The sequence below is a fragment of the Halteromyces radiatus genome, assembly GCF_025201355.1.
Source record: "Halteromyces radiatus strain CBS 162.75 chromosome Unknown BX664scaffold_7, whole genome shotgun sequence".
Lineage (NCBI taxonomy): Eukaryota > Fungi > Mucoromycota > Mucoromycetes > Mucorales > Cunninghamellaceae > Halteromyces > Halteromyces radiatus.
Genome location: NW_026251693.1, coordinates 1,249,097 through 1,274,957, shown reverse-complemented (window position 1 = coordinate 1,274,957; position 25,861 = coordinate 1,249,097). Strand labels below are relative to the sequence as shown.

The window sequence follows — 25,861 nt, the reverse complement described above, 5'->3', positions numbered from 1 at the left end:
TTTTTTTTTTTGTTTTTGTTACAATTGTGGTCACGGATTGAAAAACCTGTAAGGTCCCTTGACTTTTTTTGTATGGATATATTTTTGATTCTTTGGTATTTTCATGTTCAGATAAGAAATGTGGAGAAACAGTACTTTTGATATACTATCAGTAGAATCTTCTCTGATTGGTGGAAACGCACATATTAAAAACAAGAAGCATGAATCTACCCTCCGCTTTTATCCTTGCCTTTATTGAGTATAATCTCTCTCTCTCTCTCTCTCTAACAATGCAAAGCTCAGTCTGTACTGATAAAAAGGCTATTTTTTTTTAAATTTATTTTTTACTTTTCTTTTTTCCTTTGCTATTTTTTTCCCACTTATACTTTTTCTTTTTATTATTCTTTTCTCTATATTTTTATTTAAACAATGACTTTTACTATTCAACCAATTCAATCTACTCAATCTGGTGTTGACTTTGGTGTATCTATTTCTGACTTGGATTTGGAAAAGATAACTGGTAAAAAAAAAAATACAGCTTTTTTTTTTTTTTTTTTTTTTACTTAGCTGACTTTCTTTCTATGCTATAGATGAAGAATTCAAAGAATTGGAAAAAGCAGTTTATACCCATCAGGTTGTAGTTGTACATGGTCAAGGACATGTTCAACCGGAAACGCAATATGCTATTACCAAACGGTTTGAGCCTGAAGTAGATACTTATGGTCATGGTGCCCAACATCGAGCAGAACAATCTGTCATTGCAAGAGACTTATCTCCTCTTCCTAATGTACCTCAGGTTCAACTTTTGGGTCATGGTATTGTAAGAGATTATCAAGGTGTCAAAGAACGTAAACTGACTCATCCAAACCACAGAGTATTCCATCATACTCCTTTGACTGATGAAGAAGAAGCACAAGGTAAAACTAGATTCTATCGTTGGCATATGGATGCTGCTTTATATAAACTAAATCCTCCCAAGGTGACTACTCTTTTTGGCGTTAAAAATCCTGAACCTAGGCGACAAATTGTTCAATACGATGATGGTACTGGTGATACTTTGGATGTTCAATTAGGCACTACTGCATGTAATTTAAAAAAAAAAAAGGATGATACATAATAGTAGAAAATTGACCTTTTTTTTATATATATATAGTTATCTCTGGGCAAAAGGCTTTCGAAATCTTGTCACCTGAGATGAAGGAATTAGCTTTCCGTACTCAAGTCAAATATGCTGCTCATCCTTATCTCTGGATTTCAAAAGCACGTGCACGCTCCAACGGTCTGGGTATGGTATCTGAAGATAAAGAATTATCTCCTGATGAATTACCTCCTATTGAAGAAAAAGATATCAAGATTTATCCTATGGTAAAATGATCTTATATATATATATATATATTAAAAATAAGACTTATCTCTTTTTTAAATATTTATATTGATTTTTTTTTTTTTGATATAGCTTTGGAAGAATCCTGTGACTAAGAAAATCCATCTTCAAGTCCATCCTGCTGCTGTGGAAGATCTGATCATTGATGGCAAACCTGTAGGTGATTTAAGAAAGGTGAGAGAACTCCTGTATCAAATCCAACGACCAGCTATTAGTCCTGAAAATGTATTTGCTCATGAATGGCGAGATGGTGATTTCGTCCTTTTCCATAATCGTGGTGTATTACATTCTGTGGTGGGTTGTTTGAAGGACACCGATACTCGAATTTTTCAACAATGCAATATGGCTTCTGCTGAAGATCCTATCCCTGTCACTGAAGAAGATTTTGCTCCCTACCGTGCCGCTGCTGCTGTCGATTCTACCGCCATCAAAGTGTAGAAATGGATATCTTTTTTTATTATTATCATTATTATTCTTTTAGTGATAGTTGATATGTATTGTGGTGATTCGAATATTAATATTAAAAAAATAAAAATAAAAATAAAAATAAAAAAAAAGCTATCTTCTATTTGTATATACATATCTAATGACTTGTTCTTTATTTATTTTTGCATATCAATTTTATGTACAAAAGATTGGAATAATATTCCGTTGGATGATAAGAGGGTATAAAATACAGTGAAAAAAGATATGGGTATATAGGATCAAAATGATTGTCAATATAACTAACTACCTTTAGGTATCACCACCGTCAACTTGTCACCTAAAGCACCCCAATACGTTCGTTCATTCACAAATATTCCATACCAGGTTGTCAAAACAATGAACCAAAGTAAACATCCACCCAAGGATAAGTAAACATCTATTTTTTTTTAAAAAAAAAAAGAATGAAAATGTCATTTCTTTTATTATACTATTTAAAATAAAAAAACTTACAATGTTTGAGTTGTTTTGGTGCAGAAGGTTTCCGAGTTTGTTGAAAGAAATAGAGAAAGTTGACCAACCATAGGAAAGGAAGAAAGGCAAAGCCACCATAAAACATTTTCTTGCTAATGATGATCATCTCATCAAAACCAAGTTTGTCAAGTTTCGGCATTGTTGTTTGAACAAAGATGAATGCTTGTGCAAAAAAAAAAAAAAAAAAAAAAAAGTATAGGAAAATGAACGAAAGAAAAAAAAATGAAAAAGGGAATTGCCACCCCTACTTTTGACGGTAAAAATTAGCCAATAAAATTGCTTCTTTTTTTCCTATTGTCTATCAGCCATCACTTTTTTTTTTTTTTTTGCAAACTAAAAAGTAATCATCATCGTATCAAACTTGAATTGAAACATACATGAAATCATTCTCTTTCAATTGTCTTAATAATAATTTATACCTTATCTCCTAATGAATAAATTAAATTAAAAAAAATAAGGATCAACATTCTTATCCAATCATCATTCAATAAAACAACCATCATTCGATTCCTCTTAAAAAAGTAGTTTAATATCATCTAATACCATTTCATCACTTATCTTTCCAGCTAATGTGCAATAAAACACTAAAATATTTCATCCATTTTTCCAGAAATCGCCTGATGACCCCTCGACGATTTTTTTTTACAGCCAAAATTTGGCTGAGGACTTTGAAAATTTTGGCTGTAAAAATCAAAAAAAAAAAAATGACCAGCTTATCCATCCAATTACAAAATCTTTTTTTTTTTTTGTATGCTTAAACCATTTCAACCCTTTTTAAATCAAAAAGTATTTATAAAATCAATAATAAATTTTATTCAAGACAATGGATGGAATTTCTATGATAATATTCTAACTACAAAGATGGATCAAAATAAACGAATTAAACCTTGATACGCCAATACCAACCTACTTGTAATACCCGTAAGGCAAAAGCCAGCAAGCCACCGACAGACATTAGCAAACCAGCATAGATTGCAGCATAAGGATAATGGACAGGCACGGTTGTATGGATGATCGCGGATGCAATAGGAGTACCGACAAGATAACCAGGTAGATTCATAAAGTACACCAGACCATTGGCTTCTGAGATGGCATGATAACCTGCAATTTGAGGAACGATGGCAGCCAGCATTGTCAGATAACCACCACCAAATAAACCGTACAAGGTTGCAAATACCCAGATCGTTGGCTCTGTTGTTGCATTGGTCCAAATCGCCAAACACATGATACCTGCCATGAATGTGCACACACAAAAAGTATTGAGACGTCCCACACGATCACTTGTATAACCCAACAATATCTTTGATACCGCATTAATAGCTGAGAGAATAGCAGATAAGTTGGTTCCAACCCAAGGATTTAATCCCAAATAACTCGCATAAGCTACATTAAAAAAAAAAAAAAAAAAAAAAAGGATAGATGAGTATTGAGATAGACTTTTATGGAATGTTTTTATTTACATGGTAACAGGAAAGAAGGTACCTAAATTTTTTAAAAAAAAAAAAAAAAAGAAAGGTTAAAATAAAGAAAAAATACATTATGTCCCTGAACAAAAAAAACTTACGAGATAACCAAATGTCGTGATGAAGGCAATCGATAATAAAAGATTAAAATCCAATCGACATAATAAGGCACGTTGTTTTTTCCACATAGGAACAGTCATATCTTGATTCAGATTCATTTGTCTATTAGGCAATGGCTTGACCAAAAGAGTTGCTATACCAAGGAATACAAAACAAACAAAGCCAAGAATACGGAGAGCCCATCTATAACCCAATGATAGTAATACAGCTTGAGTAATGTTCGACATGACCAGTCCACCCACACCACTACCAAGCATTGCCAATCCAATAGCCATGCCTCGTTTCTTATCAAACCATTGTTGACAAGCAGGAATACATGAAAACCATACAAAACTAGCACCACAACCCATAAGAAGACCTTGTGTAAGATATAATTGCCAGATCTATATAAAAAAAAAAATATAAAAGTCATTATTTACGTTCATATTTTTTTTTTTTTTTTTTTTTACCTCGTGTGTGATAGATGCCATCATGAGTGCAAAGGGACATACAATGGTTGCAATCTTCAGCATGATCGTATAACCTAGTTTCCTTGTCACCCAATCGTTAATAGGTCCAATTATGAAAAAGAAGCCAATACAAATAGAACCTATCCAAGAAAGTTGTGTCATTTCACCAACATAGATCTGTTTATTGTATGCATTGAGAAATACTCCCCAAGAATAGTTGACCCCATATCTAAAAGAAACCAAATAAGTAAAAAAAAAAAAAAAACTTTTTTTGTTTTTGTTGCCAACTTACATAGCAAATAAACCCTAGAAAGTATACAAAAAAAAAAAAAAAAAGAAAAGAAAAGAAAAGAGAGAAAAAAAAATTGAGAATCTGTCCCCCCTTTTTTTTTTTATTTATTTATATTTATTTTGTTTTTATTCATGACTCTTTACACAAAATGACCCAAAGACAACCCACCAACCACGACCTCCATCAGGTGGTACTACAGCAGATAATTCAGTGGTGATATTGTATTGTTTTGATGGTTCCTTTTCCATTTAATAATAAAATAAATCAAGATAAAAAAAAAAAAAAAAAAGAAAGAGATCAAAATTTGTTCCTTTTTTGGGGAATAAATCAATGGGGTAGTCATTCCGAGATTTTCCATCCGAAGACGATCAATCTGCTTTTGATCCAAAGTCCGTAATTAGATATTCATATATGAAAAAGGTTTATTATTTGTATAAAGAGATGACTTTTTTTTAAAATATATATATATATATGTTTAAATGCTACAAGGGAGGGAGATAAGAATCAATAGAACTATGTAATAAAAACTATACAAACTATATATATATAACAATCTATCTACAAACTAAGATTTTATTCAGGATGGTAATAATTGCACTTATCACCAAATCGGCATCCAGATTCCAAGTAGAACATACATGGAATATTGGCAGTATTGCTAGCATCACGACTTATTCCTCCACGATTAGCTCCACGATTTGCTCCACGTCCAAAACGGGCACGATTAGACTGATTTTGTCGTCGTCTTGCTTCTTTACTTGGTTTTCCCTTTTTCTTCCTGCCAATTGTCGTGTCGCTTGATTCACCGTTATTAGAGAATAGTACTTGTTGATTGGATGGGGAGGAATGAAACATTTCAACTGATCCTGTTGATGTTGGAGAAGGTGTACTATAATGTGATGGTTGGTATTGTGTTGGATATTGTTGAGATGTAGATTGGTTTGAATCATAGGGAATCTATGCAGCATATAAAAAAAAAATGTATTTAATTTTCCATCTATAAAATATATATATTACCTGTTGATTATTGAATGAAAGATTGGTGCTGTTCATCACTGCTTGTAATGCATCCATAATTCTATATAATAAAAAGAAATTATTGTTTTAATAAAAAAAAAAAAAAAGAATCATCAGGTCATTTGCTTACCCAGGCTTCATCAAAAAATCTAATTGAACATTATTGGGTAATAATATTTGTTGATTCAATGGTTGTCCTTGCAACGATTGTTGTTGATGTTGTTGTTGTTGTTGATATTGTGGTGGAAGCTGATTGTAAAAGGCAATTGGATGATCAGGTGGACTAAGAGTCCTTACCGGTTGTTGTTGTTGTTGGATAGATTGAGTAGGGAATTGTGATGTAGGTTGATAAGGATGTAAAAGTTGAGTAGGAACATTGGATTGAGAAGAACTTGACCAAGATGTAGTTTCTGATTCAATATGATTCTCTTCTGTTTGCACTTCATATAATGGGATGATCTTTGTATCTTCATTTGGAACCCCAGGATCATCAGGTTCAGCAGGAGTAGGTGGTACATGAGAAAGAGAAAGATAAACAGCAGCCAATGTCACTTTTTCCCGCTCTTGTTGAATCATCGCTTCTTCCGAGTTCTTGGGCCATGGTGGCTTACAGTCATCAGGAATAAATATAGATCGAGGAGTGTACCAAAGATTTGAATTCAATTCGTATGTTTGATAGTTTGTAAAACTGGATGATGAATCCATATTGTGTTGATGAGCTTTTGACATGACTTGACCTTCACGTATATCCATATCACGAGCATGACCTGCAGTCGTAGGTATACCATCTGTACTAGTTGTTGTTGTAGTGGTCGCATCCTTAAATATTTATAAAACTAGATTAATATATTTGTTCACACATTTTAATTATCAAAACTTACGAAATTCCATTCAAGAGGATCCTTTTCGTATTCACGAATGGAAACTAGCTGATGATCAGGTTTGAATTTAACTCTACGAGTTCGTTGTTTTGTCGTTTGTAGTTGTTGAGATGTTGAATCAGAATCGAGATCATCAATAACACGTTTTTTTGGAGATGGACTACCTTGGACTTGATTCAAAAGGTTAGAGAACGATATTTGTTTTGATGATTGTGTAGTAAATGAAGGACGAGTAGTATTTAAGAAGGATGATGATGGTCCGCGTAAACTATCAAAGAAGGATGTATTTGTAATTGCTTTTGGTTTATTTGGTGGTTCCTTTTGAATTGCCAGTCGAAAAGGTGTTGATGCTGGTTGTTCAATATCTTGTCCTACTGGTTGTTTTGGACTTGACATTGGTGAAGGTGTAGGCGAATTTGATAAATTAGGACCATCTATATCAAAAAAAAAAAAAAAAAAAAGTTAATAGGCTTGACAATGTAGGATAGTAATGATGGATAGTTTTACCTTTTGGTAGTAGTTCCCTCCATTTTTGCATGATTGTATCACAAACAGTAACAATGGCTTTGGTGTCTATCAAAAAAAAAAAAAAAAAAAAAAAAAAAAAAGTGAGTTATTGAACTAAAATATGATAAGAGGAAACTTACTGGATTCTTGTGCCTTTTTCTTGATTGATTTGATAAGTTTTCCCAATCCATATTTTGTTAATATTTCCAAAGGTAGGTCATAATTTGGAATAGAGTTGAGTATTGTTATAGTAGTATCGAAATCTAAGGTTGATTTTGACATAGTATCCAGTTGAGTAACCATTGCTTTTGCGATTTGGTGAACATCCTGTTTCTTAGATCCAAAGTAAAATAATGATGAATTGTCGATGGTTGGTAATGATGAAGTCTGTTGCTCCAATGGAGGATGAACCACTGGTATCAGCTTTTCTTGTTGTTTTAATGGATTTGTAGTATAAACAGTTTCTATAATATATATATAAAAAGGAATAACAGGAGTAAATATATAAAATGATAACAATTTCTTTTTCGATGATATGTGAGAGAAAGAGAGAAAAAGAAAGAAAAGAAAAGAAAAAAAAGAAGAGAAAAAGAAATCACAGATACACGCTGACAGTAATAAGCATGAATATGAGAGAGAGAATAGATCAAACAATCCCTCCTTTTTGGGAAGAGTTGCTGTCATATGATTCCCCCCAATATTTTCACGCCCAGAACCCAGCAGCAGCAGTTTTGGCAACATACACAAAAAAAAACACAATACAAAAAGATACACATCACCAAAAAAAGACATCAATAAAAAAAAAAAAGAGGACAATTCTATACTATTCAATTTTCAATTCTTTTCCCTTTCTCTCCTTCACATTTGTTTCAATGGTTGGCAATATAAAAAAGCTTACCAGGATATGAAGTACTTGATGACATATCTATAACTAATTAAACGAAATAAAATAATAATAATAATAATGAGGATGTATGTAAAATAAAAATAACAATGAAATATATATATATATTACTAGGAGGAGAAGAAGAAGAAGAAGAAGAAGAAGATATGTATGTATATATATGTATCTATATATAAGTATATGTATGTATATAAGTTCAGCTATCCTACAAGTTTGGTGATAAAAAGAAGAAGAAAAAAATAAAAAAGAAAAAAAGAAAAAGTTTTTTTTTTATATATAAAGTTGGCGGAGAAAAAAAAGCAGTCGTTTTTGATTTCTCCAATAGAAAAACTATAATTTTATTTCATTTTGTTAAAAGTAATCAATAATAAAATCTATTCTATTCTATTCTATTCCCTTATCATCCCTTCTTCATCATTATCATCTTCTTCATCATATTCATTATCATCATCTTCATCTACTTCAGTATTTTGTTGTTCAGACTATAATAAAAAGAGAAAAAAAAAAATGGATGAATACCCTTTTTATATATGTATATGATTTTCATTTACCGTCAATCTGGCTAATGCTTGTCGAAAAGCTTCTAATTTGGCATCATCATCTTGTTCTAATTCAAGATAAGCAGCATTATTTTGTAATCGTGGTTCTATCATATCCCAAGTATCATTAGCTTGTAAAGGAGGTTGATCCAATTTTCGAATAGCATGTCGTAAGTTTTTAATTTTCTTTTGTAATTTTCTTTGTTGTTTCCTTTCAGCTTCTTGTTGTTTTCTTAATTCCCTTTTTTGAATCTAAAAAAAAAAAATGAATTTCTTATTCTTTATGTCTATTTTTTTTTATTTATTTACCTCTTGATAAATCAATGGAATATTATTAGGTTCAATTTGATTCAATAAGGATGGATGTTTCGCCAATAAATCTTGATATTCCTCTAAACTTGTTTCCAATGTTATCCTTTCATCATGTTGCTATCAAAAAAAAAAAAAGGTAAATTTTTCATTTCGATTTGATTCATTTAACTTACCTTAAGATAATCTTGTACTATCTTTCGTTGATCATATAAATCTTGATCTAAATCATCCAAATAATCCCAAAACAAATCTAAAGGTGTTGAAGATGGTACACCCAAAAGATTGGTATATCTTGTATCGTTTTCAATAAAAGGATAGATATTTTTCCATTGTGATCGAACATGAATAATTCCTTCTTGATGTAATGATTTCAATAATTGCTACAATAAAGAAAAAGTCAATTTTCATTTTTTTTTTTTTTTACTCAATTCTTTTTCCTTTTTCTTTCTTTTTTTTTTTGATTTACCTTGAATGCATCTCTTGCCAATCGATCTTGATGTTGTTGTTGTTCAAGACGTTCATGATATTCGGCCAAAGGTTTTTTCCATTTATCATGATAATAATCTTGATATACTTCCAAAAAATCCAACTGAGTCATTCCTTTATAAGTATCATCATGTGGTAAGACATATTGTTGATAAATGTCTTTCCATTTGGGCATCAGAGTGATATCTTGTACATCAAATTGATTAGATATTTGATGTTTAAATGCTTCTATACTTGTTTTCTTTGTTTTTCGTAATTGTTCCTTTTCTGATCGTCGTAATTGATGAATGTAATCATGAAATAAATTTTGTCGTTGACGATCGGATGTTACTTGTTGAAATGCTGGCATATTTGCAAATAGTGGTAAAACTGTTCGATAAGAAGAATAAGATTTGATTTGAGGTATTCTTTCCAACATGGCATAAAAATCATTTCGTTCCTTCTTTTCTTGATTTTCTTTCTCTTCCTATAAAATCATCCTAATTAATATACTATTTTGTTTTCTTTTTTTTTTTTTTTTTTTGAAACTTACTCTTTCTCTTTGAGCTTCCTGATTAATATATAATTGAAAAGCAGATTTTCTTTCACTAATAGTTTTAAAGACACGATATCTTGGATCAGTAATAATAGCACGCATAGTTTCTTCCCAAGACCAATCAGGTCTAACACCCTATAAATAAAAATAAAATCAAATTTTTTTTAATTCATATTATATATTTCATTCTATTTTTTTTTTTTTTTTTTACTTTTGATTTTAGTAATAAATGAAATTGTTCCATGGCTTTTTCAGGTGAATCTACTTTAATATCAGGAGGTTGTGATAATAATAATGAAGCAGAAGTGGCAGATATAGTTGGTTTATTGTAATAAGTTGATGTTTGATTGACTGGAGGAGATGCTGTTACTGGAGACATTGGGCTTACTATAGTAGATGGAGAACCTGAAGAGGATGGTTTTATTGTTGTTTCCTTGATTCTTTTCAAAGTAGATAAAAGTTCTAATATATAATTAATTAATTAATATTTATTATTATTATTATTATTTTTACCTTGATAAGCTTCAGGTATTTGCCAAGTTGTTTGTTTAGTTTCTTTATGACTATAATATTTCTTTCCTTCTGGAGTAGTATATTCTTTCCAAGGACATTGGTTAATAGCTATTTCTTCTTCTGTCCATAATACTTCAGGTTTTTTCCAAGTAGTTTGTCTTGTACTTGTATTATACCAATAGATCCTTCCTTCTGGTGTTTTTGTTTCTTTCCATAACTAGAATATATATATTATTAATAAATATTATTATTTATATAATATATATTCAAAACTTACAGATTCAGAAGTTTTATTAGGTGAATGAGTAGACATTTGGTTTAATTAAAAAAAAAAGACGTGAACAAAGGGAAAGAAAGAATGAAAAAAAAAAAATAACAAAAAAAAACATTTGAACTCCGGTTTGACCTTGTTCCAAAAAAGAAAAAAAAGATTCTCTCCTGGGTGAAATCATGCGGACCCCTATATTTTTTTTTCTTTTTTTTTTTTTTTTATTTTCTTTTTTTTTTATTTTATTTTTATTTATTTTTCTTTTTTTTTTTTATTCTTTCTTTTCTTTTCTTTCTTTTCTTTCTTTCATCTATTTATCAATGTCACTTCATTGCGATATACCAAAATGGCATTCATCTACTTATTCTGTTTTTCAAAATGATACATCTACATTTATGACCACCAACAATACCACCAATCAATTGACTTATTTTACTCGTACTCAAGATACATTGTCTTCATTATACAAACGTTATTCTACCCTGAACCAACAATTAGCAGAAACACGAGCAGCATTAGAAAAAAACAAAACTGAATATCAACAATCTCTTCAATTGGCTACAGCAAGAGATAACGCCAATATCAAACTTCAACGTAAATTGGATCGACTCTATACAACCTATAAAAAACGTAGCACCTCTGTTCAAGATCAACTCTTATCTAGTCTTCAACAGGAACATCACATTTGGAAAAATCACGTAGATCAACAACGATCACTCTTAGTCGCAGCACAACAGAAAACTCTCCAATCACAACAACAATTGTTATGTCTTCGACAAATAGCACGTGCTCCTTATCATCATCATCATCATATGCAACTACACTTGGATTTATTGGATTTATTAACTAATGTACGTACTCTTTATGATGACTGGATAGATCGTTTGACTACAGAATGGCTTTGGATTCTTCTTCGTGATGACAACGAAATATCATCACCCCTATGAAAAAAAAAAAAAAAAAATCACCTCCCCAAGGCGCTCTCTGAAATATTATCAATCTGATGACCCATTATCTTGGTATCTAGTTAGTTGGATAGTTATTTATTAATTGTTTAAATAATACATTTTAAAATAATAAACAAGTTTTATAAAAAAAAAAAATCAAACAACTTTATTGAATATAGCCATATTGAGTGTGATTGAAATATAAAAACTAGGATATAAAGGAAGGAATAGATACAATACAAAATGGTATAATGTTGTTGTTTTGAAAAGGGGGAAGGAATGGGTTAGAGAGGAAGAAAGGATAGAATATAAAGATAAAAATAAATATACTGAATTGTAGTAAATTGATCTATTGTATAAAGAGAAAAAAAAAAAGAAAAGGAAATGGAAAGGGCAACTACTAAGAGTAATGATAAGAATAATAATAATAATAATAGTAATGATAATAATGATAATGGTAATGATAATAAAAATGATAATAATAATAATAACAATAATAAAAGAAACTTGTAAATAATAGGGGATAAATGGAATATATATATATATATATAAAAAGAAGGGAGGGGGGCAAAGGAAAGAGAGAAATGAGAAGGAGACCTAGAATTCCCACTTGTGAAGGTTTTCATCCATAAAGAATTCCACCATACTTTTTACACGAGAACCAACTGGATCCCTAGGTTTCAAGTCTTTGATACGAGATGCCATTTCTGGAGTGATAGATGAACCACGTTTGACTGATACTGGTGATCTTGTTACTGAGCCTGTTGTCATTGTTGATGTAGCTGCTGCTGATTGGGCTAACACTTCAAAACGTTGTCGTAAATTATCTACTTCAGGTGTTTCTGGTCTTGTTAAAGATGATGCTACACTGACAGGCGAGAATGATGATGATCGACGACGATCCAGTTGTAAGAAAGGTGATTCCACTCTAATACTATCCATCATCATCATGTCGTTGTTGCACTTTCCGTTGCTATCACGATTGCATCCATTGCTGTCTCCATTTTTAACTGATTGTGCTGATGTTGCTGCTGCTACTTCTGCATCATGATCACTTTCTGTTGTATGTTGCGAAAAGGATGTTGAGACTGAGGGCACTGTGTTGAGAGATTCCGAAGCATTAGGCACATTGTCACCTGAGTCACCTGCGTCATCATTGATAGGCATTGGTGTTGAATGATCATTCGTTTCTACTGATGTATCTGTAATTGCTGGTGGTGGTGGCGCATCCACGGTTGCTGGTGTATCCACAATTGGCGATGTATCCGGTAGTTCTGAGGCCTTTTGTGCTGATGCATCCACAGTTGATGTTGCATCCACTGTTACTGTTGTGTCCGCTGCTGTTGTTGTATCTCCTGTTGCAGAAGAAGAGGAAGAGAGGATACTGTTGGCGTTTTTGCGACTGTCCAATCTGGTGCTAAATTTCCGTGTACGACCTGTTAGTACTGATATACCAGGGTTACTATTTTTCGAGATGTTTCCGGCATTGACAAGGCGCTTGCTGGTGCTGGGTCCCATGCTGGCTACTGGATCAGATGATGATTGTTTGCTAGGATCCGATCTTGCAGTAATGCGTGATGTTTTGCTCTCTTTCCTGGTCTTGTTTGTTTGAACCTACATGAAGAATATGATAAGGACGTTAAATTTTTTTTTAAAAAAAAAAAAAAAAAAAAAAAAAGTATGTGACACTTACCTTTGGAGGGCGTAAAACAGTGGATTTTTTAACAGCAGATGGTTGAGTCATGACTTTTTTTGTGATTGATGTTGTTTCTTGTGTTTTACCACCATTGGTAGGTAACTTTTTGATAGTGGTTGTTGCTGCTGAAGATGGAGTTGAAGGACGTGAACCAAGGGATGATTTTGGACGAGCTAAGGATGATGATTTCGTTGTCGATTTTCTTCTAGTATTATCAGGAGAAGTAGAAGAGGAAGAAGAGGAAACGGAAGAAGAAGAGGCTGCAGATGTGGAAGGAGCGGCGATTTTCGAGGTACCGATTGTGGTGGGCTTCTTGAGTTTCGAAGGTTTAACAAGTTGTTTTTTAGAAGTATTTGTATTACCAGATGAGGAAAGACTGACATTATCAAATTTGACAGAAAGGTCATCAACCACCAGACTTTGTAACCAAGCTAGATCTTGTTGAGCTTCCTTGGGAGATTCACTGGCATGACACACATTATGAAGAAGATCCAATCCATAAATAGCACGTAAACTAAAAATAACATAAAATTAATAAGAATATATATATATATATTCAAAATTCCATTATCTTTTTTTTTCTTTTTATTTACCTTTGAGGTGAGACTTGTTTTGCTTTTTCAGGATCCTTGGGGCCAACAAAATCTAACCAGTCCTTGATCACATTAGTACCTTCCAAAATAAATACATAAACGGGATGGCTTTATTAAAATAAAAATAAAAAAAATCAATGATATCATCCTCCATTTCAAACTTTGCCACCTTACACTACTATCTACCTGCTTAACCATAAGGCTTCTTGATCATCAGGATACAACACTTTAGCTTCACCCAAAGAAAGAATAAGTTCTTGTTCAAAAGTTAGTTTCCAAGATTGTTTAGTTTTGATCAAATTCATCACTTCAGTCTTGTGGTCAAGAATATCAGGTTTAAGAAACCCTAAAGTACGTTGTTGTTGTTGTTGTTGTTCTTCTTGCTGTGATAATGATACCATGGCGACAACCTTAAGTTTCCCAAACCGCGTTTCAACAAAGAACTATGATAAATAATCATTAATAATTATTATTCATTCATTTTTTTTTCTTTCTCTTACCTCTAATAGAATATAAAAGTGAGAGATAGATTGAAAGAAAAAAAGATGAGAGAGAAAAAGAAAAAAAAAGAAAAAAAAAGTTGGGAAGAAAAGGGGAAAAAAAAAATAAAGAAAAGAAAAAGGTGTTTATTTCATATCCCGTCTTTGTCAAATATTGAAACGCCTCATTGCAGGTTGATAAAAAGGAGACAGAGGAATCAGGTGGGAGAGAAATAGAAACATGTACTATTTCCACATTGATTTCGTTGTTAGGGTAGAATTCACTTGCCGTATTGTATTGTGTTACCAACATTTCGTTCTCGGCTTTATTGTCCAAAGGTGGTAATCAAATGAATCAAATGTTTAAAAGTTTCTAATACTTGTATAAATGTTTTTTTTTATTAAGATTTGAATATTGATGATTGACGATAAATAAATATACAAAAGGGCAACAAAACATCAAATTAACATGAAATAGGATGAGATATATAAAGATGAAAAACAAAAACAAAAACAAAAAAAAAAGCAATGTAAGAAGGGGGAATATAATGTTGATAGAATAAAAACTAATCTACTGTAGATTGCAGTTTTGGTGTTCCATGATGATCAGGTTGACGTTGAAAGTCACAGTAGCATCGTTGACAGATGAGTTTGTTATCCAAGTCTATACTTTTATCCGTGTTGTTATTGTTGCTGTTCACCATAGATGATTTCACTTCGCTCATATTCCACCAGAAAGGAGAGTTAACGACAGGACACAAGCTACATGATTGATCCAGTAAGTCCGTAAGACATCGTGATCGGTGTGATTTATTGTTGGTACTGTCATGAATCAATTTCTTTCCATTTACTGTCAAATCCTCACTATCAATATTTGTACTGACAGTGTTTGGTAGAATAAAAGATAAATACTGAGGTGCAGGTTGACCATTGCGTTGACACCAGGCAGCATAGCGACGCATGGCAGGTGTTGTATTTGGATCGATAGATTTGTACAAAGGAGCATAGATAGATATCCAGGACTATTAAAAATAAAATAAAGATTAAAATTGAACAATTAAATACCACAAGATGTTCTTCATTTGTCTCTTTTTTTTTTTTCTTTTTTCTTTTTTACCTTATTTTCAACTGTACGGGTAGTCAAAGGATACAGATCTTTTCTTGAAGATGATGGAATATGTTGAGGACAAAATATTTGAGGTATCATGATCCCACTAGAAGAATCCTTGCCAAAAGTTCCAAAAGGTACTATGGGTTTAGATGGAAGTTCATTGATCTTGCGTATTGATGATGAAGGAGACGATATAGCATGTATAGTGAATCCAGTCCAGTATCCTTGTTCCAGAGCGCAATGCACATGCACATCTTTTTGGCAACTGTCATCGCTACAAGAAAGATAAGCACCATTATCAGAACAATAGCAAACTTGACATGTCTATAATTGATGTACACAAAAGTATAAGAAAACAATATGTATTAGATATAGTCTCTAAAAACATTACACATATCTACAGATCTTACCTGTTTCCTTTTTGTGTTCGGAATGGATCCTGCATATTCAATTGGACTCATAGTAGTAGCGTTGATAAATTTGACTTGAGGTATAAATAATGCACAAGTAATATGAGCCCAATTGTACCCAGAAGTTGGTTTCATGATTTCTTGATTTCCTTTGGATCCCTTCCCGCAAAGTACACATTGATATAACTAAAGGAAAAAGGGAGAAAAAGTGAGTTCATTGATTTGAATCATCTATTTAAAATATAATTATTTACGTAAGAGACAGAAGGTTTCTTCTTGTTTTTACACACATCACATTGCCAATAATTTGTGCTTTTCTTTTCCACACCAAAGCAATCTATATATACATATATATCATTTATGGTTAGTGTCTCAAGCAAGCATTTTTTTTTATACTACTACTATTTTTAATTAAATCTTTTTACCATCATGAACCACTAGATGACAGTCAGAGCATGAAATAAGTCGTTTTGGTTGATCCATAGAATGACAAACTTGACATACAGATGATATTGGCTGTCTTTCCACTAGTGAGCGCTAATAAACATATTTTTAAAAAAAAAAATATGAGCAAAAATTGGTCATCAGTCATCAAAACACACACACACGCTTGATTATCTATGTATATATCGTTCTTAAAAGTAACTTACATCTTCTTTCACCTTTTTTCCAATGGTATCATTTTCATTTTCGCTACGTTTCCGTTTCACTATATAAAAAAAAAGAATATAATTGTATTGTTAGAATGATAGAGAAATGTCTTTTTTTTTTTTCCTTCAAAACTTACAATTAGAACTGATCACCTTGTTAGGACGACCACGGCCACGAGAGTTAGAAGTATTACCATTGGATTGCGCTATAGATTCAGTAACTACAGGACGTCTTTTACCATATTTGAGCCAATGAATTCCACAATCATTACATAAAACAACATCGAATATCTTTCGTTTTCGATCGGTATCACCAGGTACCCTCCGCCAAAATGTAGAATGAGTCGTATTGCAGTTGAGACATTGGAATGGTTTGTTGTTTTTGCTAATGGCTGTGGATGGTACAACAGTAGGATCTGCCGCGAACTCCAAAGTAGTGTCGTCTTCCTCATCTTCATGGTGATTGGTATCATGATGATTGTTGGCTTGTTGTTGAATTTTTTTGTCACGAATCGTTTTGTTGGATTCCTGTTTGATTATCGCTGCTGCGGCTGCTACTGCTGCTGAACGACGTGTTGATCTTGTAATTCTAGGTTGATTAGTGGGTATAGGTTTACGAGATGTTGTCTTTGTTGTCGTAGTAGCCTTGGGAGTAGAAGTAGAGGATTGTCGCAATTGTTTTTTGTTTTCGTCTATATAATCTCCATCCTGATCATCATCTTCATCACTAGAGCTGATTACGCTGCTACTATCACTACTATGTGCTGATAATCCATTGGTCTTCTTCATTGTCGATTGTGATGATTCATCCTTTACTTCATCATCATCAGTTTCATTATCCGTATCACTAACATCTTGATCGCGTCCGTTCGTCTTGGTTTTTGGTAACAACAGTAACTTGAGCAAATTTTTATCGTCTTGTTGACTTTTGTCGAGACAATCCATAATCGATCGAGTATGTTTCTTGAATCGTTTGGTGGGTCGAAATACTTTGGTCCATACAGAATAAACAGGTTCATACCGATCAGATTTCTTCCATTGATAAAAAAAGCGTACAATATCAGCCATGGATTTGGTAGGAATGCGTTGTTTGACAAATAAGAGTTCATGTCCATGTTCCCGGATACTTTGTTCGAATGCCTGGATTTCATCTGCTTGCCATGTCACTAGAAAAGAAAAATCGTCCTTGGTCACTTGTCGAATTTTGTTTAATGCAGCATTTGTGTCGTACATATTTTCTTCCAGCATTGATAACGCCAAATCGTATGCATCCGATGAATAAGATGCAAATGGTAAGTTGGGAAGTGATTGAACTTTGCTGATATAAGTATCCACTAGATGCAAAGAAGAAGAAGAGAGATTCATGAGTATGATAACACACGCACCACATACACAAAGAAAAAAAAACCTTACATTCGTCTTCATTCAATCTATTAGGCTGACTAAACAAAGGTACAACTGTATCATCAGTACCACGGATCACTGGTCTATCATCTTCTATGACCAAAGAATCATCAGATATAGATCTACTCGGGCTAGCAGCATCTTTCCGTTTAGAAGGTCTTCCTCGTCTTTCCAATCTTTTCGTAGGAGAAGTTGTATTATTACTAGGTGATGAAGTTTCCAAAGAAGACGTATTGATGACAGAAATTGAGGGTAATAGAGGTGGAGTGGATGAAGGAGATAATGTCATTTGTTTCATGCTACTTGTTGTATCATAATCAGAAGGTTCTTTCCAATCAGGTACGGTTGCTTGATATTTGGCTCCAATTCGACTAGCGGCACGTGGGTAAATACGATCATCAATATCTATATATATAAAAAGTATTTCATTAGAATCTCATCAAGATAAAAAAAAAAATTGTATCATACCCAAAATGTCCTTAATATTTGTATTGACACCAAAATATCGGAATGGCCACATATGAGTTGTTCTAACTTGACTTGGATCTATGATATGGAAATGAATTAGAGAGAGAGGAACAATACATCATAATTATATATATATATATATATATATTACCTTCGAATATCTTTGCATTATTGGATAAATAGTCTTGTAATTCTTGAGACTCACCAGAAATTTTTTCAGTCGTTGATTGTCCATTTTGTTGTTGAGGTTGCTTTTGTTGCTGTTGCAGATTTTGTTGTTGCTGTTGCCGTTGTTGTTGTTGAGATCTTAATCGAGGAATACGTTTAACAGCATCTGATGATCGGCTAATAGATGTAGAAGAAGATGGTAATGTTATTGATGATGATTGTGATGATTCTTCATTCCCATGAGATGATGATGTTGATGATGTCGATGATGATTTTGATAATTCTTCGATTTCTTTCTTGGAACAGAAAGCACATTGCCATGCAAAACCTTTAGAAGGTTTACGAGTTAAAGGAGGAGAAAGACATGTCATATGATAACTTTTCTGACAACCAGCGCATTTCACAGAACTTGCACTATATTTTTAAAAAAAAAAAAAAGATGATGAGATCTTTCTATTTATTTTACTTTATTTTAACTTTTTTTATTTTAGTTACCTATTACACCAATTTTGACAAACACAACAAATACGTCTAGCACTAGTAAGATCAGCGGCTTTTCCTTGTTCAACAATGATAAATTGATAACGTTGACAAAGAGCTTCTCGTACATCCATAGGCACATTTTGAACCAATTCACAAGGTAAAAGATCATAAACACGTTGCATATAACGATCATAGAGTTGAGTATAATAAAAATGATCTTCAGAGTTTCGATAAAGTTCAAATTGATCCTTGGGAATATAATGTTTGTGAAGAACAGTACACTTGCCACGAATAGAAGAAACTGGATTCAAGTCAGAATTCATAGTAGCAATCAATAGATTGGCATCATACCATCTTCGATTGAAAACATCTTTAGGTCGGTTATACCAGGCCACACGAACTTGAAGTCCTTTTCTTTTACGCACCTTACAGAATTCCATAATACGACCAATATAATATGGTTCACCAAGATGTTCTGGAGTCAAATAAACATGATCTAAATAAAATATCAAAAAAAAAAAAAAGGAGAATCAGAATAATAGTTTTTATTATTATATTTTAAATAGATTTAAAAGGTTCATCTATTTTTTCTTTTTTTTTTTTTCTAAAAAAGATCAATAAAAAATATATTATATTTTGTTTCTTACCATTGACTCGAACTATGGATCCATCATTCAATTTGGTTTCAGTAAGGTTAGATTTATCTGACATGATAAATCGAAAAAAAAGGATGAAAAATGGGATAAAAGGAGTAAATAACTAAAAACAAAACTGAGAATAAAGAGGTGTAATAAAGAAAAAAGAAAGAAAAAATGTGATATGTATTCAAAATAGAAAAAAGAAGAACAAAAAAAAAAAAAAAAAAAAAAAAAAAACAAGAATCAAAAAGAAAATTTTAAAAATCCCGTCCCGTTTTCCTATAACCCTTTACCACTCCCCCTTTTTATATATACACAAACATACACAATCATCCTACTTTAATAATAAGATATACATTATAATAAGTGGTCAGATATGATAGAGTAATTTTATTCAAAAAGTTAAGAAAGAACATATATATATATATGTATATATACAAAGTATAGATGATGATGAGATGAAAATGATAGATAACAAATAATAATAATAATAATAGTAATAATAATAATAAGAACTAAGGTAAAATAGTAAAAAAAAAAAAATAAGTGGTAAAGTAGAATAGTGTGTAAATAGTTTGTTTTTTTAAGAAAAATAAAAAAAAAGAATAAAATAGATATAAAAAAAAAAAAAATATCATGTTTGATTTAAACATCTTGGCCCACAAATCGATCACGTTTTATAATCCTTGCCTTCTTGCGTTGTTCACGTTTCATTGCCCAAGCCTTAAGAATCATCATTGCTGCCACATAACATAAAGTCAAAGATGTCAAAGCAACACAAACATTCATCATAAACATAGTGTCCACTTCCAATCTTCGCATCCATGTCATCGTACCAGAATTGGAAGCCATAAATAAGATAGAACCAGCAATCAAACAAAAGGCACCTACTAATTCAGTAGGAGGTCGAGATGGTTTTATGGAATGAGGTGTATTTTGGAAAAAGGAAAGATAGGTACAAAGACGACAAAGAGCAGCCAATGCTAATAAGAGACCCCACATAAAATGAACATTGGTAGAATATTGAGTTTCTTGATGATGATTACCCATGGATATACCAGTAAGCATAATAGTCAATGCTGGGAAAGGATTAAGTGAATAAGTTTGATGAATTTCATGTCGAGATACATCTAAAGGTGTATTCATAAATGATCGTTCTAATAATCGACGTAAACTTCGGCTTTCAACAAGGAGTCCAACCAAGCCACACCACCACCACATAAATGCAAGACTAGCATGTTCAAAATCCTTGTGATTCCATGTTGAATCTTTACCAAAATGTTCCATCCATGTATTAGTAATACCATAAATAAAGATAAGTGAACATTCAATAAATTCAAAACTAAATTTACTACCACCATCTACACGATTCCAAGCCCAACCTCTTTCAGCAAATGCACCAAGATATCGACCAAAAGTTAGAATACCATAAAAGAAAAAGATACCACCTTTGATCAAATGAGCAATACATCCAAGTACATCCCAAGATCTATTATTAAAAAAAAAAAAAAAAAAAGGAAATGATGAATAAGCTTTTACCAATAAAAAAAAAAATCAAAAATGGAAAGTCGGAGATTCTTTTTATCATTATTATTATTATCTTACCTGCAGACACCATGATAAACCACCAGACCACTGATCGTTTGAGTAAAGATCAAAATAATAAAGATACGACCCAAAATAGAATGGATATAACGACAAACAGTTTTAGTGAATGGATTGTAAGCTGTGCGAACAAAAATAGTCTTGATAATTTGAGGAATCCAAGGTAAAGTAGCATCAATAACACGCATCCAGAGAGAACGTTGTTTTTTACCCATCATCATCATAGGATCATTCTCTTGTAAAAGTTGATCAATATCTTCTTCTTCATCATCCATAGATAATCGTTGATGTTCTTCTTCTACTTTGGTTATTATAACATTTGTCAAATGAGTTTCATCATAATTACCATTGTTATGATGTAGAGTTTCCATGGAACCTTCACTATGAGTATCACCACCATTGCCATTACTACTACTACTATTGCTGCGAGAAGGATGATTGTCAGATGATTGACGAACCAAACGTATATTTTCTTCTGTAAGAGATTCATAACCAGTAGTACTTTCTTGTGTTTTCCCTACTGCTTTGGCGATTTTTCGAACCACACCCACGGCAATTTGTGTAATCAAAAATAAAAAGATAATCCAACCCAATTTATGATGAGAATTTCCTTTGTATAAATGAGGAGTACTATGAGCATACAAATGACCAAAGAAATAACCAAGTAAAGATGTTAAGAAGGCAATGATTTGAACAGGTACATGGAACGGTGATCTAGCAATACCAAACATAACACCTATCATCAAAATAATTAAAAATGAGTTTTTTTTTTTTTTAATTTTGTCCCTAATTGAAAAAAAAAAAAAATTTACCCATAGGCATAAGAATCCAAAAAGCAATGACCATAAAGACAACATGAGTATAAAAATAACCTTTATTATCTGGTAAAAGAGCATAAGACATGGGTTCTTCACCAGTAGCATTAAAGGCAGGAAGTGGTGGATCTTCCGTTGACATGTGGTGTTGAGAAGCTACAATAGTTGCATATAGAGATAATAATACGAAGAACAATGGGAATGGTTTTATCATAATGATAAGGGGAAAAGGTTAAAAAGGAGTCGTGTATATGTATAAATATGTGAGTATATGCGTAAAGTGAGTGACTAAAAAAAAAAAAAAAAATGAATAGAAAAGAAAAAAAAAGAAAGAAAAGGAGAAACAAACAAAAAAAAAAAAAAAAGAATGGGAAAATAAGAAAAAGTGTTTGATTTTATTTTTTAAAAATTCACTACACAAGCTGACAGGCTAAATGCCTGATTAGGACAGAAGGTCGGATTTTTGACTGACTTTTCGGGTGCAAAAATATGCAAAAAAAAAAATAAGGTCCCATCGTGATATATTAGAATAAACTTTTTTTTTAATATTATAATTAAACTATTTAACTATAGCAACCAAATCACTAATACACAAAATAAAATAGATAATAATTTTTTTTCTTGTTAAAATGTTTTTATGCTATTATTTATTACTCCTACTAATATTAATCCATCATAAATATTGTGTCATAATAGAATGTTTGTGTCAAATGGATATAATGGGTGGGGTTTGTTTTTTTTTCAAACAATGAAACGAGCGCGGATAAACATATGTAAACCCCTACCTTTTTGGTTCATCTTGTTTATCATCATCATTCTCTATAAAATCGAAGCGGCCCGATACTTTTCCGCCCAATAATGTTTTATCCTAAAGTTTTGACCTCTGCTTTTTGTGTCATCATATGATGACTCACTAGGTCGATTCTTTTTTTTTTTCTTTTTTATTCATCATGATGTTACTTCTTATATATTTTCTTTCAAATGGATAGAAATAATGTTTGATCTCATTATAAAAAATGTATCTTTTTTTCTTTTTTTGATGATATTAATCATATGAATAAATCCCGTCTTTCTGTTCGGCAAAAATAATATCAAGATTAAAAAAAAAAAAAAAAAAAAAAAAAAAAAAAAAAAACGAATGATTTGATCAATGCTTTAGTTTCAAACTCTCAACTCTGTGGGACAGCTTTTGTTCTTCAAGAACCTGCGGTTTGTATCACCTTGATTTTTAGTGACCGATCCGTTTCTCTGGTTTAGATGAGTTGGTCTTGCAGGAAAATCTTCTTTTCCGGGTTCATACTTTGTCAACTGAGTTCAAAACAAACAAAAAAAAAGAGGGATAAAGAATGATGGATCAATCATAACTCATTATCATTCTTTCTTTATAAGAAGAAACTTGGAATCAATTACTACATAATTATATATATATATATATATATATATATATATCATGAAATAATAAAAGGGAATATTCCAAAAAAAAGAAAAAGAATATGACATGGAACATCAATAGAACACTATGGAAAAACTTTTTACTCCAAACCCTGTTGTATTATTTCACAAAAAACTAACTAGTACCTTTATTGAAGTTCCGAACGGCCAATTTTTTTTCCATTGATGAGTAACCATATGAAATACCAAAAAAAAAAAAAAAAATGTAGATACTTTATTCAAGAATAACACTATATACCTACTACTATCTATATTTTAAAAGTTGTTTAGTGGTATCAAATGAGAAGTATTGACATGACTACGACAAAGAGGGCATTCAGGCTAATAAAAATATAAAATAAATAAAAAAAAAATAGTCAGTTCAAGGCAGGTGATTTTGACATTTCCATATATTTATTATTATTATTATACCTTATTTTGACACCATTCAACAATACAATTCCAACAAAAGAGATGTCCACATGGTGTAGTAGTAGTGATTTTTCTTGGTTCCAAACATAAAGCACATTTTAACATTTGCATTGCTTCATAAGATAATTCTTCTGGTTGAGTGATTGTTTCATCCTTGTCAAAAGCATTCATAAAGTCAAAATCATCATCATCTACCGTCTCTATTTCAGCTGATGTTTCCATTTTTTCGGTCCCATCCACGATCGCCGTTGTTCCATCATCATTTTGGCCAATCAGGTCAACAGTCATCAATTCCTGGTATTGTATCCATCGTTTTCGTAATTCTAGACCAGCTTGAATCATTAGTTGTACCACAATCAATACACCCAATACTTCATATCCTGCACGTTGTTCATTGGGTCCTAATTGTCGTGTAAATAACTATTGTAAATGATATAAAAATGAGTAAAAGAAATGATAATAATGGATTATATAAACCTACATAACGAATCCCAGTCAATCTTTTGGAGAAATTATAGTAAGCACCAAAAAAGTAAAAGATGGCCAAATGCATAGGTCGAACGTTTTTTAACACAAATTCCTGCAAAGTAGGTAAGGTATTTTGTACAAATTGTTGAATTCTTTTTTTCATTGGTATCGTATCCAGTTCTACATTTCCTTCTTCACGCTGATGCCCAGGACGTAAACGACGTTGTTGACCTTGTTTCTTGATTTCAGTAATTCCACGTGTATATATATATGGCAATAATGTCTGTACAAATACAAGTATTGTTCGTCGCTAGTAAAATAAAAGAGAGAAATTAAAAAAAAAAAGTAAATCATCATAAAAAGAAAAAATATACTTTCCCCCTTATTTTTTTTTTTTAGTCATATTTACCAAAAAACCAGGATAAACATCGGCATATTGATTGATTTGAACAAGATCGCAATATTCTTCACCCAATGTTTGAGTACCTATAAATAATAATAATAGTAAGAATGAATGAAAAAGGCAAAAAAAAAAAAATGAGTATTCAGATTTTCTAGCATTACTCACTTAGTTCATCATATACCACCACTCATTTTTCATTCTTTCAACTTACCTAGTAAAGTTGTCAATCCATAATAACAAAAGTCAGATACAGTATTGATCTCCTTTTGCCATTGGTGTTGTCTTCGTGCACCTGATTTCGAGTGCATATGATTATTATTAAAGAAAAAAAAAGTCAGTCCAATTGAAAAACATTGAATCAATGTAGGCTTTAGTTTTTTTTTTTCTTACCTAGAAATTGTTGACATACACTAGATATTTGCTCTTGTAAAATAGATTGATAATATACATCTTTCTGATTGGCACGAACTACACAAGAAAAAAAAAAAAAGAAAATATGAGCAACAATATACATTTCTCACGTTTTATTTATTACTAATATCCGGTTGGGCTCCAAATGGTAACGAGAGAGAAAAAGATGGAGTACGAGGTGCTTTGATATCTGTATCTGATGTCGGTGTAGAAGTAGACATTATATTATTGTATATTAATATATATATATAAAAAGAATGGAGAAAAAGAAAGAAAAGAGACTGAAAGACAAGAGAAGAGAATATGGGGAATTCAGTCCCAGAAAAAAAGCATGACTACAACTTTTTGTTCCTCAGTCGGAAAGGTCGAATCATTATTTGTCGATCATCATTCTATCATCATACAAAAACCATCATCCTTGGCCATGACTTCTAAACCCAATCATAATAAACGTAGATTATAAGAATCATTGTTGAAATGGGAGATTTATTTTTATTATTGTTTTTTTTTATATATATATAATAAAAAAGTAGATATGTTGAATAAATAAAAAGTAAAAGAAAAAAAAAAAAAGAAAAGAAAAATCATGATAAAATAAAGAATGAAAACACAACGTAAAAAAAAAGTACAAGAGGGATAATTG

General features: G+C 31.8%; 10 protein-coding genes across 10 annotated transcripts; 2 read left to right on the top strand and 8 right to left on the bottom strand.

The window, feature by feature from the left end:
• Positions 1-347: 347 nt before the first annotated feature.
• BX664DRAFT_339966 (taurine catabolism dioxygenase) lies at positions 348-1,939 on the top strand. The gene is made up of 4 exons (XM_051546734.1): positions 348-499; positions 570-1,064; positions 1,133-1,344; positions 1,436-1,939. Exons 1-4 carry the CDS (start codon positions 409-411, stop codon positions 1,799-1,801), a joined length of 1,164 nt encoding a protein of 387 aa, XP_051397830.1. The 5' UTR covers positions 348-408; the 3' UTR covers positions 1,802-1,939.
• On the bottom strand, positions 1,936-2,488 carry BX664DRAFT_339965 (gamma-secretase aspartyl protease complex, presenilin enhancer-2 subunit). The gene is made up of 2 exons (XM_051546733.1): positions 2,300-2,488; positions 1,936-2,225 (listed from the first exon to the last, which is right to left on the bottom strand). The coding sequence occupies exons 1-2, from the start codon at positions 2,457-2,459 to the stop codon at positions 2,089-2,091; spliced, it is 297 nt and encodes a 98-aa protein (XP_051397829.1). The 5' UTR covers positions 2,460-2,488; the 3' UTR covers positions 1,936-2,088.
• A 624-nt stretch (positions 2,489-3,112) lies between these two features.
• Positions 3,113-4,893, bottom strand: BX664DRAFT_380493 (major facilitator superfamily domain-containing protein; the record flags this gene model as incomplete). The annotated part of the gene is made up of 6 exons (XM_051548902.1): positions 3,113-3,703; positions 3,781-3,802; positions 3,885-4,286; positions 4,353-4,581; positions 4,645-4,658; positions 4,788-4,893. Coding segments are annotated over 6 exons (1,276 nt in total), but the record flags the coding sequence as incomplete, so codon positions are not given.
• Positions 4,894-5,067: 174 nt separating this feature from the next.
• On the bottom strand, positions 5,068-8,177 carry BX664DRAFT_339961 (uncharacterized protein). The gene is made up of 8 exons (XM_051546732.1): positions 8,069-8,177; positions 7,948-7,980; positions 7,190-7,513; positions 7,050-7,115; positions 6,543-6,976; positions 5,792-6,480; positions 5,662-5,722; positions 5,068-5,601 (listed from the first exon to the last, which is right to left on the bottom strand). The coding sequence occupies exons 2-8, from the start codon at positions 7,970-7,972 to the stop codon at positions 5,218-5,220; spliced, it is 1,983 nt and encodes a 660-aa protein (XP_051397827.1). The 5' UTR covers positions 7,973-7,980; positions 8,069-8,177; the 3' UTR covers positions 5,068-5,217.
• Positions 8,178-8,238: 61 nt separating this feature from the next.
• Positions 8,239-10,672, bottom strand: BX664DRAFT_339957 (uncharacterized protein). Its single transcript, XM_051546731.1, has 9 exons — positions 10,616-10,672; positions 10,339-10,555; positions 10,037-10,287; positions 9,823-9,960; positions 9,271-9,756; positions 8,978-9,184; positions 8,802-8,921; positions 8,505-8,744; positions 8,239-8,435 (listed from the first exon to the last, which is right to left on the bottom strand). Exons 1-9 carry the CDS (start codon positions 10,649-10,651, stop codon positions 8,343-8,345), a joined length of 1,788 nt encoding a protein of 595 aa, XP_051397826.1. The 5' UTR covers positions 10,652-10,672; the 3' UTR covers positions 8,239-8,342.
• A 196-nt stretch (positions 10,673-10,868) lies between these two features.
• Positions 10,869-11,570, top strand: BX664DRAFT_339955 (uncharacterized protein). The gene has a single exon (XM_051546730.1). The coding sequence runs from the start codon at positions 10,927-10,929 to the stop codon at positions 11,551-11,553; it is 627 nt and encodes a 208-aa protein (XP_051397825.1). The 5' UTR covers positions 10,869-10,926; the 3' UTR covers positions 11,554-11,570.
• Positions 11,571-11,690: 120 nt separating this feature from the next.
• BX664DRAFT_190449 (uncharacterized protein) lies at positions 11,691-13,889 on the bottom strand. The gene is made up of 4 exons (XM_051540067.1): positions 13,843-13,889; positions 13,612-13,763; positions 13,247-13,558; positions 11,691-13,167 (listed from the first exon to the last, which is right to left on the bottom strand). Exons 2-4 carry the CDS (start codon positions 13,654-13,656, stop codon positions 12,151-12,153), a joined length of 1,374 nt encoding a protein of 457 aa, XP_051397824.1. The 5' UTR covers positions 13,657-13,763; positions 13,843-13,889; the 3' UTR covers positions 11,691-12,150.
• Positions 13,890-14,887: 998 nt separating this feature from the next.
• On the bottom strand, positions 14,888-19,512 carry BX664DRAFT_267716 (uncharacterized protein; the record flags this gene model as incomplete). Its single annotated transcript, XM_051540963.1, has 12 exons — positions 14,888-15,343; positions 15,439-15,756; positions 15,843-16,028; positions 16,097-16,179; positions 16,268-16,379; positions 16,493-16,551; positions 16,630-16,944; positions 17,431-17,826; positions 17,906-18,301; positions 18,365-18,442; positions 18,570-18,946; positions 19,028-19,512. Coding segments are annotated over 12 exons (3,261 nt in total), but the record flags the coding sequence as incomplete, so codon positions are not given.
• Positions 19,513-20,161: 649 nt separating this feature from the next.
• BX664DRAFT_380492 (uncharacterized protein) lies at positions 20,162-22,392 on the bottom strand. The gene is made up of 3 exons (XM_051548901.1): positions 22,071-22,392; positions 21,259-21,994; positions 20,162-21,142 (listed from the first exon to the last, which is right to left on the bottom strand). The coding sequence occupies exons 1-3, from the start codon at positions 22,285-22,287 to the stop codon at positions 20,299-20,301; spliced, it is 1,797 nt and encodes a 598-aa protein (XP_051397822.1). The 5' UTR covers positions 22,288-22,392; the 3' UTR covers positions 20,162-20,298.
• Positions 22,393-23,720: 1,328 nt separating this feature from the next.
• Positions 23,721-25,472, bottom strand: BX664DRAFT_190361 (Pex12 amino terminal region-domain-containing protein). The gene is made up of 7 exons (XM_051540066.1): positions 25,343-25,472; positions 25,198-25,275; positions 25,019-25,099; positions 24,814-24,890; positions 24,418-24,714; positions 23,937-24,356; positions 23,721-23,846 (listed from the first exon to the last, which is right to left on the bottom strand). Exons 1-7 carry the CDS (start codon positions 25,437-25,439, stop codon positions 23,781-23,783), a joined length of 1,116 nt encoding a protein of 371 aa, XP_051397821.1. The 5' UTR covers positions 25,440-25,472; the 3' UTR covers positions 23,721-23,780.
• Positions 25,473-25,861: the final 389 nt, after the last annotated feature.